Source organism: Mizuhopecten yessoensis, unplaced genomic scaffold, assembly GCF_002113885.1.
Source record: "Mizuhopecten yessoensis strain PY_sf001 unplaced genomic scaffold, ASM211388v2 scaffold1011, whole genome shotgun sequence".
In the NCBI taxonomy this organism is placed as follows: Eukaryota; Metazoa; Mollusca; class Bivalvia; order Pectinida; family Pectinidae; genus Mizuhopecten; species Mizuhopecten yessoensis.
In genome coordinates this window covers 713889-729812 of record NW_018403833.1, presented here as the reverse complement: position 1 = coordinate 729812, position 15924 = coordinate 713889, and the positions used below count along the sequence as shown (strand labels likewise).

Genomic DNA, 15924 nt, shown 5'->3' with positions numbered 1-15924 from the left:
AGGATTGGATAGTTTGAATCATTATGTGAGGATTGGACAGTTTGAACCATTATGTGAGGATTGGATAGTTTGAACCGTTATGTGGGGATTAGATAGTTTGAACCATTATATGAGGATTGGGTAGTTTGAACCGTTATGTGAGGATTAGATAGTTTGAAACATTATATGAGGATTGGATAGTTTGAACCGGTATGTGAGGATTAGATAGTTTGAACCATTTTATGAGGATTGGATAGTTTGAACCATTATGTGAGGATTGGATAGTTTGAACCATTATATTAGGATTGGACAGTTTGAACCATTATATGAGGATTGGATAGCTTGAACCATTATAGGAGGATTGGACAGTTTGAACCATTATATGAGGATTGGACAGTTTGAACCATTATGTTAGGATTAGATAGTTTGAACCATTAGATGAGGATTGGATAGTTTGAGCCATTATATGAGGATTGGATAGTTTGAACCGGTATGTGAGGATTAGATAGTTTGAACCATTTTATGAGGATTGGATAGTTTGAACCATTATATTAGGATTGGATAGTTTGAACCATTCTATGAGGATTGGATAGTTTGAACCGTTATGTGAGGATTGGATAGTTTGAACCATTATATTAGGATTGGACAGTTTGAACCATTATATGAGGATTGGACAGTTTGAACCATTAGATGAGGATTGGATAGTTTGAACCGTTATATGAGGATTGGATAGTTTGAACCGTTATATGAGGATTGGATAGTTTGAACCATTATGTAAGGATTAGATATAGTTTGAACCATTATATGAGGATTGGATAGTTTGAACCGTTATATGATGATTGGACAGTTTGAACCATTATGCGAGGATTGAATAGTTTGAACCATTATGTGAGGATTGGATAGTTTGAACCATTATATGAGGATTGGACAGTTTGAACCATTATGTTAGGATTAGATAGTTTGAACCATTATATGAGGATTGGATAGTTTGAACCATTATGTGAGGATTAGATAGTTTGAACCATTATGTGAGGATTAGATAGTTTGAACCATTATGTGAGGATTGGATAGTTTGAACCATTATGTGAGGATTGGATAGTTTGAACCATTATGTGAGGATTAGATAGTTTGAACTGTTATATGAGAATGTGACTGAACCATTAGTGAGGATGGCTATGGTCTAAGATAAGGAATAGGTTACTGGCAGACCTACTGTATGTGTGAAGATTTGGGTATTGATTTCATTTGTAGCAATGTTGCCTGGCTCCATCTCTCACACTAGCAGAATTGATTGAATATGGGAATCAGAGGCACTGCTGTGTTTGAATATTGAAAGGAGAAGGTTTGTGATCATCGTGCAGTGTAAGACAAGTTAACAGTCTTTACCTATTCCAGGCTTTAAAACTCTCTTATCTCCATAAACAGACAACGTAGTCAAACCAACTGTACAGATAACTGTCTATCATAACAGATATATTTCAACTTTCTGTATATTATTTCAACCAATAAGCAGACCCAGTACTAGGTACATCAGACAATACCACTATCGGTGCTGTCATTCCATTGGATACCATCCTAGAATATTGTGTTTATTTATAGCTGGGTTTTTTAGTGCAATGAATTTGAACTTGCTGAATAAATATCCTGAAGTAAAAGACAAGTTTAAAATGTTGAAGTCTAAATTGAATACATTTTTTTTTTTTTTTTTATCATCATGTAACTTTAGTGAAAATATACTGTCATAAAAAATCATGCAAACTTAGACTTACTTTTTTTCTTCTCTCCCCCTCTGTCAATTCAGATAATAGCTTTACAGTAATTGTTAATCTAAAAGAAAAAATCTTAATTATATTTTCCATTTAAAGGAATTTTGTTTTTCGCTGATTTTCCGTAATTGGATTTTCTACCAACGTTTCTTGAGCGTGTACAGAGTCTTTGTGTCATTTCTACGATTCGTTAAACACAGCTGTCCTGCAGCTCCTCCTCCTCCTGCTGCTGATAATTATCTTGGCTTGATTGAAGGTTCGGCATGCTTTTACAGTTTTTTAAATGGCATGCCAATGATTTACACGAATAACTAAAATCGTGAAAACATGCTTTCTAATTCTCGGGTGTAAAATTGATTTTTCCCTCATTTTGAAATGGCTTCAGTAGGAAGTAGACTTTGGGAATATGTTATATACGACCCAAATATTACACATTAATTGAAAGTTCACTTCCAAAACCTAGCATTCAGAATCAGACAGATTTTGGTCTCGCTCCATTCTCCTTACACCCTCTTCCAATTCCCTAATATCTTGTTCTCAAAATCCATATTGTAATTTCAGATTCTGGATATGTCTCAAATACATGTATCGAAAAAAAATCTATTTTCGTAGTTTCAATTTTTCAAAATATTGAGGTATGTATGATGCCAGGATAGAAGGAAGCAATCAATCTTAAATGGTGCCATACATACTTCACACAGTCAAATAGAAACTCAGGAAATATCTTCTCTCTGGCATGGCATTCATAGTGCTCAAGATAATGTCAGTGCTACTGTATTTGACGTAAAAAAAAACACCTTCCACTTAGGTGAGAGAGAAAAAATGAGGTAAATTATATAAATGAAGTTTAGGGACTTATCTGTGTTAACTTATAGTCAATTACAGTAGGTGATCATCTCAAAGAGTGATGTTTTTTTCTAGGAGAGTTCCAGGTTGGTGGTGAGGGTGTGCGGGTATATTTACTGATGTATTACCATTTTCCAATAAGAGAATATTTCATTAGTATTTTCCCAAAGCCAGCATGTAATCCCAAAATCAGTGTGTACATCCTAATACTGAAATCATATTTCGTTTGTATTTTCCACAAAAAATACCTGTTTTATTAGATGGGAGATATATGCTTAGATAATTATGGACTACACCAACAACAAGGATATGTTCAGATATTTCAGTGATTGTCAGTGACGGTAGAGGAGGGTAGCTCGGCAGTGACGGTAGAGGCGGGTAGTTCAGAAGTGATTGTCAGTGACAGTAGATCGAGGGTAGCTCGGCAGTGATTGACGGTGACAGTAGAGGAGGGTAGCTCGGAAGTGATTGTCAGTGGCAGTAGAGGAGGGTAGCTAGGCAGTGATTGTCAGTGAAAGTAGATGAAGGTTAGCTCGGCAGTGATTGTCAGTGACAGTAGATGAGGTAGCTCGGCAGTGAATGTCAGTGACGGTAGAGGAGGGTAGTTCGGCAGTGATTGTCAGTGACGGTAGAGGAGGGTAGATCGGCAGTGATTGTCAGTGATATTAAAGGAGGGTAGCTCGGCAGTGATTGTCAGTGACAGTAGATGAGGGTAGCTCTGCAGTGATTGTCAGTGATGGTAGAGGAGGGTAGCTCGACAGTGATTGTCAGTGACAGTAGATGAGGGTAGCTCGGCAGTGATTGTCAGTGACGGTAGAGGAGGGTAGCTCGACAGTGATTGTCAGTGACGGTAGATGAGGGTAGCTCGGCAGTGATTGTCAGTGACAGTACATGAAGGTAACTTAGCAGTGATTGTCAGTGACAGTAGAGGAGGGTAGCCCAGCAGTGATTGTCAGTGACAGTAGAGGAGGGTAGCTCGGCAGTGATTGTCAGTGTCTCTTGGCCTTCACTACGGCTGGTGATGCTACCACAGTGCTGGTGTATACCCACTCAGGCTAGATAGTCCTAGTCTGTCATATGGTAGCTGCTTTGACTGTCCTTCTCTGTTCTTGCTAGCCGTCGTTGATGTGGAGCGATGTCTGCTCACTAAGCACTCACCAGACTTAAATGAAAGAACACGTATGCAGTATCTTATAAATCGTCTTGATTCATTGAAAAATATCTGAAACGTTCTTGTGTTGAGGATAGGATTATATTCACATGTGTTTCGTCATTGGATAGCGCTGCAATGTGGGATAGTAAGTATGATATATGGATTGTGCGTGTCCATTATCACAATCCCTATAGCTTGCTACATAAATCAATAGCATCATGCATAACATTCAGTACAGTAGTACTACGATTCACAGGGACACATGGCTGCAAATCCTCGCTCATTTCCGTTTCGTTCCTCGTTACGTTAGAAAATGTTTTTGAATGACAGATACTGCCGTAATTAAGGATTTTCTAGGAATTTCCTGGTTGAGATGATGTTTGAAATCCAACAAGCAGTGGCACTTTTAAAACTATGGCGACCCTGCTTCGAACACCAACCATTTTGCTTTTCCTTTGAGTGTTATTATAGATAGATGTGAGACATTATATGCTGTTGGTTCTATACAAATCATAAAAAGGGTGATACTGTTTTTCTTGATGAAGTCTTATCAAATTGGGCACAGGTCTGTATAGTATTGATACTGTCCATGCTAATATTACCACTTTCTCTAGCAGCTTCAATTAGACATTTAACTTACTGATGACAATTTGTTAAAATCTTCTTCTTTATATTGTTGATTGAATAAAAAATTGTAGAAGTTCTCCAATAAAGAAAGTTCAAAATGTATTCACCATTTGAGAGCAGACGGAAACAGCTTGTATTTAAAGATTAAAGGATGCTTTAGAATTCTAAATCCTTGCATTATTTTCATTGTTAATAGCCAGCATTTTAGATGAAAAGAGCCGGTATGTGTGTGTGTGTGTTAGAATATACAAAAACTGTGATTGCGATGTACAACAGTTATATTTTACGAGGGTTATACTTTCACTGTGGCAGTCACTGTAGCCCTGTAACAAAGGATACCAGGTATATAAACATGCCAGGTGATAGTTACTCACATCAGAGTTTCACTTGGTAATCAAACTGTGATCAATGGTTTTATCTCCAAAGGGAATAAGCCGTGTACAACATACGTTGTAGATGAAAGGTATAGATTTTGATAATTACTGAAATTAATAATTTGTGATTAGATTAAAACAAACAGAATTCTACTGCAATTATACGCGACGACAATATTTCATGTTTTTAATCATTATTTATCAGTGTTATTTAAGCTTTTTGGTGTTTTTTTTATTGGCCAGGTCAAGGCCATATACAAAAATGTAGTAACAAAAAACTGTTTTTGTTTTTATACTAATTGTGTTTTGCCGTGAGTGGTTTAGACTTTCACAGTGTTATTTGCTTATCTGTTGAGACATGATATTATATTTGGTCATATTTCTAGCTGTCTGCTGGTGCTACCAGAGTGTAATATGTCCTGTATATTGATTGAGTCTTTAAAGATCTCCTTTCTGGTAGAATGGCTCAAATGTCTACGTTTTCGGCATTGTTACTGTCTACAGTGGATAAATATGTGGACGATAGTTTGTGAAACATAAGACTAGCAAGTCGTGTTGTAATCAATATATAATTGTCACCAAAATGCCACTCTTTGTGATATTAACACATCTGTCATGAAAACCCCTCTTTTTGTGATAAACATTTGTCACGAAATTCACACTTTTTAAAATAGAAATGGTGTTTCAAATGTTCATATGCAACGTGCTGTTACTTCACTGTTTTATGTGTTGAAACAGGATTTGATGTCGATTTCGCTGTTTGAGTTTACCCCACATGTTATTGGCAGTTATGTAAGGATCAGTTGACATATTGCTTCTATTTGTCACATTTCTACCTATCACATTGTATGAATGTGATGCCCTGCGATTATTGTATGATATGTGTTAGTATCAACTAGCTAGGCGACCGATTGCTAATGTTTGGGACAAACAATCATATACATATACATCTGTGTATACAGTATGTGTACGTAGACTGTCATAAACGAAATCATATTTCAACATTTATCATACATCCTGTGTACGTATTGATGACCAGAAGCAACTCTTTATGAAACAGTCTCCACAAGTTGTATAAACAATGGGTTTGTGATTCCTATTATAAGGCGATCATTTTGTGATTCCTATTATCGCGTGAATATTTTGTGATTCCTATTATCAGGTGAATATTTTGTGATTCCTATTATAAGATGATTATTTTGTGATTCCTATTATAAGGTGATCAATTTGTTATTTTCTCTTTCCAGCTACGATGTTCCTGAACACACTGACACCCAAATTTTACGTGGCTCTCACAGGAACTTCCTCATTGATATCTGGACTGATATTGGTAAGTAACTGGTATTTTGTTTAATAATCAATACTGTACATTTGCAATGTTTAATATGGCGTGGCTAATCCTAATAGGAACTAGTTCGCTGGAATTTTATTTCGCACAACGTAGCTCAGTTTAAAAATCGCACTCATGAGGGCACTCTCGTATTTGGGTAACAGGATCTACTTTACAAGGGTTTTGAAAGTAAAGTAAAATATGGTAGTGAATTATGTTTTATCTTCATTTTTCGGCAGTGAACGGGAAAACATTTCTTTGATCCTGATACTATAAAATGAACTGGATGTTTCTCCTAAGGTTGTTGACAGTCTTTGATCATGATATTATAATTTCGTCGAGATTCTCCTCTGTCTTAGATTATGATGTTGTGACGTGTTGGATGATTGTTTAAGGTTGTTGACAGTTTTAGATCATGATTATAATTTTGTCTAAGACACTTGTCTGTCTTTGGTCATGATGTTGTATCATGTACGACGTTCAATGACTTGTGTAAGAAAGTTTATCTTCGATCCTTTACACACATAGATGATGGTGTATTCTGTACAGTCCTAGCTAATGGTGTTACAACATGTCTTAGACCCTTATAGTCCTAGCTAATGGTGTTACAACATGTCTTAGACCCTGTATAGTCCTAGCTAATGGTGTTACAACATGTCTTAGACCCTTATAATCCTAGCTAATGGTGTTACAACATGTCTTAGACCCTGTATAGTCCTAGCTAATGGTGTTACAACATGTCTTAGACCGTGTACACTCCTAGATAATGGTGTTACAACATGTCTTAGACCCTGTATAGTCCTAGCTAATGGTGTTACAACATGTCTTAGACCCTGTACACTCCTAGCTAATGATGTTACAACATGTCTTAGACCCTGTACAGTCCTAGCTAATGGTGTTGCAACATGCTGTATTCTGTTCAGTCCTAGATAAGAGTGTTACAACATGTTGTATTCTGTTCAATCCTAGATAATGGTGTACAACATGTCTTAGACCCTGTACAGTCCTAACTAATGGTGTTACAACATGCTGTATTCTGTTCAGTCCTAGATAAGAGTGTTACAACATGCTGTATTCTGTTCAGTCCTAGATAAGAGTGTTACAACATGCTGTATTCTGTTCAGTCCTAGATAATGGTGTTACAACATGCTGTATTCTGTATAAGACCCCTGTCTGTCTTTGATATAGGGTTTACACACACGATGTATTAATTAGGTCAGCCAGTCTGGCGAGGTTTGTTTGATACATGAATATTGATTAGAACACAAGAATGTTCTTCTTGGTACCTATACTTACACAGTCTGGTCAGATATTCAGTCTAGACTGATAAGTCAATTACAATTATAAATGTTATTCAGTGTAGACTGATTAGTCAATTACAATTATAAATTTTAATCAGTCAAGACTGATAAGTCAGTTACAATTATAAATGTTATTCAGTGTAGACTGATAAGACAATTACAATTATAAATGTTAATCAGTGTAGACTGATAAGTCAATTATAATTATAAATGTTACTCAGTGTAGACTGATAAGCCAATTACAATTATAAATGTTACTCAATCTAGGCTGATAAGTCAATTACAATTAAAAATGTTACTCAGTCTAGACTGATAAGTCAGTTACAATTATAAATGTTATTCCATGTAGAGTGATAAGTCAATTACAATTAAAAATGTTACTCAGTCTAGACTGATAATTCAATTACAATTATAAATGTTACTCAGTGTAGACAGATAAGTCAATTACAATTAAAAATGTTATTCAGTGTAGACTGATGAGTCAATTACAATTATAAATGATATTCAGTGTAGACTGATAATTATAAGTGAATTACAATTATAAATGTTACTCAGTGTAGACTGATAAGCCAATTACAATTATAAATGTTACTCAATCTAGGCTGATAAGTCAATTACAATTAAAAATGTTACTCAGTCTAGACTGATAATTCAATTACAATTATAAATGATATTCAGTGTAGACTGATAATTATAAGTGAATTACAATTATAAATGTTACTCAATCTAGGCTGATAAGTCAATTACAATTAAAAATGTTACTCAGTCTAGACTGATAAGTCAGTTACAATTATAAATGTTATTCCATGTAGAGTGATAAGTCAATTACAATTAAAAATGTTACTCAGTCTAGACTGATAATTCAATTACAATTATAAATGTTACTCAATCTAGACTGATAAGTCAATTTCAATTATAAATGTTATTCAATGTAGAGTGATAAGTCAATTACAATTAAAAATGTTACTCAGTCTAGACTGATAATTCAATTACAATTATAAATGTTACTCAATCTAGACTGTTAAGTCAATTACAATTATAAATGATATTCAGTGTAGACTGATAATTATAAGTGAATTACAATTATAAATGTTACTCAATCTAGGCTGATAAGTCAATTACAATTAAAAATGTTATTCAGTGTAGACTGATGAGTCAATTACAATTATAAATGTTACTCAGTCTAGACTAGTAGTCAATTACAATTATAAATGTTACTCAGTCTAGACTGATAAGTCAATTACAATTATAAATGTAAAGTTTTCAAAAATTCAGTCCTAACTGATAAGTAATATTGAAACTTACACAAGCCATTCAAATATTCAGTCCTGACTGATAAGTTATATAATAAAACTGGATAGATATTTCAATATTAACAGAAGAAGTAGACTCCTTCTGACTCTAAGGTAGTATATATATACTACCTTAAATGGCTGTATTCTCTATACCCTATTTAACCAAGGATAATTTCAGTGAGACATTGCACTAAAATGAGGGAAAAGTGGGGTTGGGCTATTTCTGAAAGATACCCAATGTCATTATGAAATCAGCTGCCATATTGAATTGGATGTCAATTAAGAAAAGCGAACGGGCCAATGGCATAACAAATTTCACATTTACAGAATAAGTATAAGAAAGGGACAATTTAGTGAAGTAAGTTTGTTTTTTTAACTTTGCCACAAAATTCTTCATGATGATATAGTTTAATACTCCTTATATAATTATGAACAATTCATGTTGAGAAATTGGCAAGAGACAATGTTTTCTTGCTTTTAAGCTGTAATTGAGAAATCCTTAAGTATACAGCCGTATGTTTTAGCGGCAGCTGTCAGTGAATTTGTAGCTAACAAAAATATGTCTTTCCAGCTGAGGAGAGAAGGTAACTTCTCGCTTTATTCACCTAGCCTCTCTAGAATACAAGTACATGCATTTATTCTGAATCAAAATCATCTTCCAACAGGATCTCAAACATCGTTATAAATAAGTAATCTATTTTACGTTTAAACCTATTGATAATGTACTTTCTGCAGTTTGAAATTCTCCCTGCGGTATCCTCTCGGTGCGTGCATGCTCTAATTGAACCTGTTCGATTTTTATTCAAATCCAAATGTGAACAAAAATATCTTAGATTAGAGGTATATATATATTATGAAGCTTATAATTCTTACTTGCAATATACAGTGTAAACTCAGACTTGTAAGCAGTAACTGACACTGATGTCGGTCGACGGCGTAGTGCTGTACATTTTACTTCTCACTGAAAGGCCCGGATATTGCGCTATTTTGGGCATAGCTATTATTATCACGGCTTTCCCAAAAGATGAAACTGACCACACTGGAAGTTAGCTTCAGGTCATGTCATTATCAACTACGTAGACTTTTGTTAGGAGATATATATTTTGAGTATGGACTCTATTTTCAGGTTGTCATTTGACTAAGTAGCCCCTTTAAGGCAGTGTTTTATTTTGAACATTACACATTTAGAGAGGCTGTATATATCGAGGAATACTCAAGTTCTAATTCATCAGTAGTAGAGGATGGCTTGTTTTTCTTTATCTACAGTGTACATGTTTTTGTGTGAACTCTAACGTAGAAAACATCTGTAATATCAATGTGTATATACCTACACAGTTTCTTTTTTGTAATTTGTTTACCATGAAATACAAAAACAACTTACTAATAGCTTAGTGCTATCCTAAACACAAAAATAATGGCTGTAGGCTCAATACACAGGAGAACTTCTACAAACGGAACCGGCTGCCATCAGTTTTCACAGGGAAATTTTCCATCAATTTGATTGTGATCTTGATCTAGATCCACATATTCTCACCTCATCATTGCCGTCTAAAATGGCTGTAAATCTGATCAATACTGGTGCCAGTACTTTGTACTGCTCCACACTTCTCTCACTTTTATGCAGGGATGTGAGTAAACTCTCCAGAACATATTGTCATTCTGTACGTAGAATCCAACACCTAGATGGTGGGCATATAGTTTTAGGGTGTCCGTCCGTAGCTATGATATGTCATTGTTAATAGCTTACACTCATTTTCACCCATTTTCATTTACAATGTAGTTATCCTGGCTCCACAGTATTCTGATGTAGACATACAAGTTTCTGATGGCTAATTGTCTTGGTACATCCCTGCGGGCTCTGGGAAAAAAACATGTGCAAAATATGCTCTCCATAATCCATAAATGTGATGCTGTTTTGATAAAGACATATTTAGGACTATTGACTATTACCCCTTAAATCCCATGACTTACTTTCATGAGTAAAATTATGAATTGAAGTGCTTTACAATACACTGTATTTAGTATTTCATGATCAACAAGTTAAGTCACTCATTTCCTTTATTTTAACTGTCAAAATCAACAGCAACCAAATACTGTTTCATCTGATTGGCCAATCTCAAATTCACAGTCATTGACAGATAAGTGGAAAGTGACGATGACAGTTAGCATTTATGGTGGTTAGATATATATGTGTCATTTGTAATCATCCATTATACTGCTGTGTTGAATTTCGCTTGCTGGTTAATCAGGTTGATTTAGGGGACCTTTTCATTTCCTTCCGTAATATTTTCAATTATGTCTGAAAAAGCCAAACCATTTGTTAAGTAATTCCAACTTCTGATCGCACAAAACTCTGATGAATTATGACATCACAGCAACCCCAGTGACTATATGATGTGACAAAGCATTTCAGCGGTACATTTTTATGCAGTCAGAGTCCATTAAAAGGCCATGACAAATATATATTAAACTAATATAACTATTTCCAGCATTAATTAACCAATAATTTTCTGTTAATTACTCAGTTTCTGGTCAATCAGTGAGGAAACACATATAACATGCATTCTGTAAATTATTCAATTTTGTGTGTATACATACTCTATGTATTTGGACAATAAGCCCATGCCTGGTAATAAGCCCACCCATATGTATATTGCACTGCAGTACAAATGCCAACAAATGCTATATCAATGTGCTGTAACCCCACCCCTACATTCTATGTGTTGGTCCCCTGGACTTATTGCAGGATAATAAGGTCAGGAATTTGAATTGGCAATCAATACTGAATGCAAATTTATGTGAAAGTGAAATGTGTAGTTAATAACAATAATAGTAATTTGAGGTGCTTATATACCGCTTTATCGGCGCTCACAGCTATCATTCAACAATTCTAGCACTGCCCAACCACGTATTCATTTACAGCTGAGTAGACTGGAACAAGCAGAGTAAAGTATCTTGCTCAAAGATACAACACTGTGCCGTGATGTGACTCGAACCCACAACCCTTCGGTCACAAGCTCGAATTAGTTGAAATATAAGAAATGGTAAACTGTTTCCAAAAGGAACGGATATCAAGGGTCAGAATGAAACTTGATTACACTGTCCTATTTTTTGTATTAAATTTTGTTATTTGACTAGTTGTACTGGGCATGCATATCAATTTTCTAGTTTTCAGAAAGTAAAAATATGTCTTTTAGAATTAAGATTCATTTTTTCCGCAGATATTTGAGTGGTGGTACTTTAAGAAGTATGGGACGTCCTTTATAGAGCAGGTGTCGTTAAATCATATATCTCCACTGCTGGGCGGTGGCACGGAGGGAGCCAATAACGACAACAACAACACAAACAACATCAATAACACCGGGAACAACACCACACACCAACAGACAGTACCTGGTAAGTACAAGACCACACACCAACAGACAGTACCTGGTAATTACAACAACACACACCAACAGACAGTACCTGGTAAGTACAACACCACACACCAACAGACGGTACCTGGTAAGTCAGGTTTCTCCATTGTTTCCTTAACTCTGCTAGATTTGAAAACAGGGGGGAAAAAATCAGTGCATGCACGCAGTTCTCATTTAATGGTAAGAAACTATTGATTGGTGTTCCATGTTATATTTTCTGCTGCAAAATGTAAATCTGATGTCATAGCATAAATCATCTTCATTACATTTAAATCATCTCTAAAGAAAGAGGTGTCATAAATGTCTATGCTGATAGGTAAATCTGTTTTCCTGGGGACATATGGTATATATGTATAAAAACCTGAGGCTGGCCTGGGGGAATTTCTAATCACTTTCCTAGAGCCATGGTATGAAGTCCCGAGGCTGGCCCAGGAGGGACTTGTAATAAGTTTCTTGGGGACAGAGTATAAAGGCCTGAGGCTGGCCCAGGAGGGACTTGTAATAAGTTTCTTGGGGACAGGGTATAAAGGCCTGAGGCTGGCCCAGGAGGGACTTGTAATAAGTTTCTTGGGGACAGAGTATAAAGGCCTGAGGCTGGCCCTGGAGGGACTTGCAATAAGTTTCCTGGGGACAGAGTATAAAGGCCTGAGGCTGGCCCAGGAGGGACTTGTAATAAGTTTCCTGGGGACAGGATATAAAGGCCTGAGGCTGGCCCTGGAGGGATTTGTAATCAGTTTCCTGGGGGACAGAGTATAAAGGCCTGAGGCTGGCCCAGGAGGGACTTGTAATAAGTTTCCTGGGGACAGGATATAAAGGCCTGAGGCTGGCCCTGGAGGGATTTGTAATCAGTTTCCTGGGGGACAGAGTATAAAGGCCTGAGGCTGGCCCTGGGGGGACTTGCAATGAGTTTCCTGGGGACAGAGTATAAAGGCCTGAGGCTGGTCCTGGAGGGGCTTGTAATAAGTTTCCTGGGGACAGGATATAAAGGCCTGAGGCTGGCCCTGGGGGGACTTGCAATGAGTTTCCTGGGGACAGAGTATAAAGGCCTGAGGCTGGGCATGGAGGGATTTGTAATCAGTTTCCTGGGGGACAGAGTATAAAGGCCTGAGGTTGGCCCTGGAGTGACTTCGAGGAGGTAGACAGAGATTGTATGACTAATGACGCTGATGTGTTGTAGCGCTAAATCATCTCCATAATGCCGCTCCATTATGCCACATCAAGTCATTAGACTGTCACAATCAGACAACATTATTATTCCACCTGGGTAGGGCAGATATAGGATGACAGTCACATTTGTTCTTCACCATTACGTCTGTCTCACCAACCCGCATCACCGCATCAGATTATAGCTCCGGACCATTATTCCTGAAACAAGTCAAATCACTTGAAATCAGATCTTGGAATAAAGGATTTATTTGATTCCAGCCTAGCATAGACCAATGTAGTGAAATAGACAAAGCTGTGAAATGGAACAGTGTGAGTGACAGTTTTCTGTAATTAAAGTAAGGTGTTCTAGGTGCCAAGATTCAGGTATGGTCCTTGAAATTGGGTCTTAATTATTTTTTTATCAAATTTGAAAAAAAAAATCAAAATTACATTTTTGTTGTTTGGCATAACGCTTTGACTTCGTTAGTTCAGTAGTAATAAAGCTAAATAATTTTGACTTAAATTATTAACTAAGTCTTTTTAAATAGAAATAATATTCGCTATCCATGAATACTCACAATGACCCTCTCAGATAGAAACTCTACTCAGGGGTTTACAATGACTGTGGTTAAACTTACTCAACTCATTCACTCCTGAAGACACATTTGAACTCTTCTAATTCAAAGGTTGGAATAGTTCATCATGAAATTTCAGGGGTGAATGAGTTAATATGTTTAATAATTGTACTAACTGGAGTACAAATCGGTGTGTTCTGTGCCATGTGTACATATTTCCTGGGTACAGTATTTATGTGGTGAGAACGTAGTTGTTCCTTTGTATAACATACATAGAACTTTATATTCTCACATACTTCACAGGGTGATCCCGTTGTTGCTAGGGAAAAGATAACTCTATCTTACACGGGGTAGGGAAAGACCGCTGACACACGCTATGACGTCATAATAATGGATTGTCGACGTGACGTCAATGTATTGTTTCCGTGATGTCATACAATTGTTGTGGATGGGGAATCATCCGTCTCAACCCTAGGGCTTTGGGGTTTGCCGGAAGAATAAGATCAATGTTTATTTCAACTGTTTTTTTTTATTTTTATGTATGTGAGAAAAATAATCAAACATGAGTCTGTTCCATAGACAGGGATATCTCAAGCCTCGTGTAAGAGTTTGGCTGGCACAGAACAGACCCATGTTTGATTCTACAAATATATGTCAACACCATATTTTCAGTTTTAACATTATCAGCAATTATGCTAAAATAATCAAAGATTATAGATTATAGATACTTTTATTATGACAGCCTTATGAGATTTATTTTCAAATCAAGATTTTATATTCCAAAAACTAATAAAAATATCAATTATTCTTTGTCATTTCAAATCCAAGACTGATATATATATATATATATATAAGAAGAAAAAAAAATTGAATTAAATAATTTAGCCAATTTTATCATTATTATTAATCTGTTGATCGTGTGTCTGAATGTAAACTGTGGCAGAGCTTGTTCAGTATCCGGGAATGTCCTGTTTCAGAGTGTAAGGTGTGGAGGAATCCCTTAAATCTGTTCCGTGGTTCAGAGTATCAGCGGTACACGTGGGCAAAGGGTAAGGACCCGCTCACGTACTATGACATGAACCTGTCGGCGCAGGATCATCAAACCTTTTTTACCTGTGAGGCGGATGCTGGCAAACCCGAATACGAAGGTAAGATGACCAATTTCTGATGACAGTTCCTCATTATTGTTAACACAGTTCACTTGTGTTTATGTCAATATTTCTTATCTTGATGCTTAGAAGAGACAGTGTCTGATGGTGCAGCAGGGTAGTTGGTAGTGTCAGGCGACTGTAAGCTCGTTAGGGCTGCACATTGGAGATGTAGGTGCCCTGTACTAATCACAGTGTCTGTCCACACTTTCGCTTCTGGAGATGATCTCAGAATCCGTCTGAAATTTGACATGATAATACACTGTGAAATGTAAATGTGCAATAGGGGTTAAAAAAATGTTCAAGGTCACTTACTTAAAATAGACTGTAGGGGGGACTGTCCTTATCTCGGAATCTACAATTCTTATCTTTTTTTTTTTGTAATTTGACACTTAACCCTTGTTGCTCAATCGACCCAGAATGAACTTACAAAGAACAAAAAAATAGGTTCAGCAAAGAAAAAATGAGCAAATATAATTTTGGTTATAAATCCAATGTTCGAAGCAAAATTGACATTCAGTTTAGTTTTAAAATGTTTTGTTTTTTTAAAAATCGCATTTCATTAAAACGGTTGTTTGATTAAGTACAAGTTAAAGGGATTGAACTGTGTTGATACCGAATATAATGAATATCTAAACAGATTCAATGGTATGCATTAGAAGATACAGATACTTGAAAACCTAGTAAGTATGAAGATTTATGTCCTTACACGGAGATTTAGACACCGATTTGTGACGGTTGTAGTGATGCAGAGAGCGTGGCGGGAGAGGAATCCACAGTCCAGAATAAAGGCTGCTAAAGACGCAGCCGAGAAAAATCCCGAGTAAGTATAACGACAATACCACACACCTTCCCTCCCGAGTAAGTAAACCGACAATCCCACACACCTTCCCTCCCGAGTAAGTAAACCGACAATCCCACACACCTTCCATCCCGAGTAAGTAAACCGACAATCCCACACACCTTCC

The 15924-nt window shown here is 36.4% G+C and overlaps 1 protein-coding gene across 7 annotated transcripts in view; it reads left to right on the top strand.

The window, feature by feature from the left end:
* The window catches only part of LOC110456299 (suppressor of tumorigenicity 7 protein homolog), a 60230-nt gene that overhangs the window by 20974 nt on the left and 23332 nt on the right, over positions 1-15924 (top strand). For 3 of the 7 annotated variants that reach the window (XM_021506957.1, XM_021506949.1, XM_021506984.1), the window contains exons 2-5: positions 5993-6075; positions 11893-12139; positions 14786-14956; positions 15701-15779. In XM_021506957.1, the coding sequence (XP_021362632.1) occupies positions 5993-6075; positions 11893-12139; positions 14786-14956; positions 15701-15779 (580 nt within the window). Of the gene's footprint in view, positions 1-3720; positions 3890-5992; positions 6076-11892; positions 12140-14785; positions 14957-15700; positions 15780-15924 lie in introns of those variants that run through there. The other 4 variants (XM_021507002.1, XM_021506993.1, XM_021506977.1 and 1 more) reach the window with 2 other exon arrangements.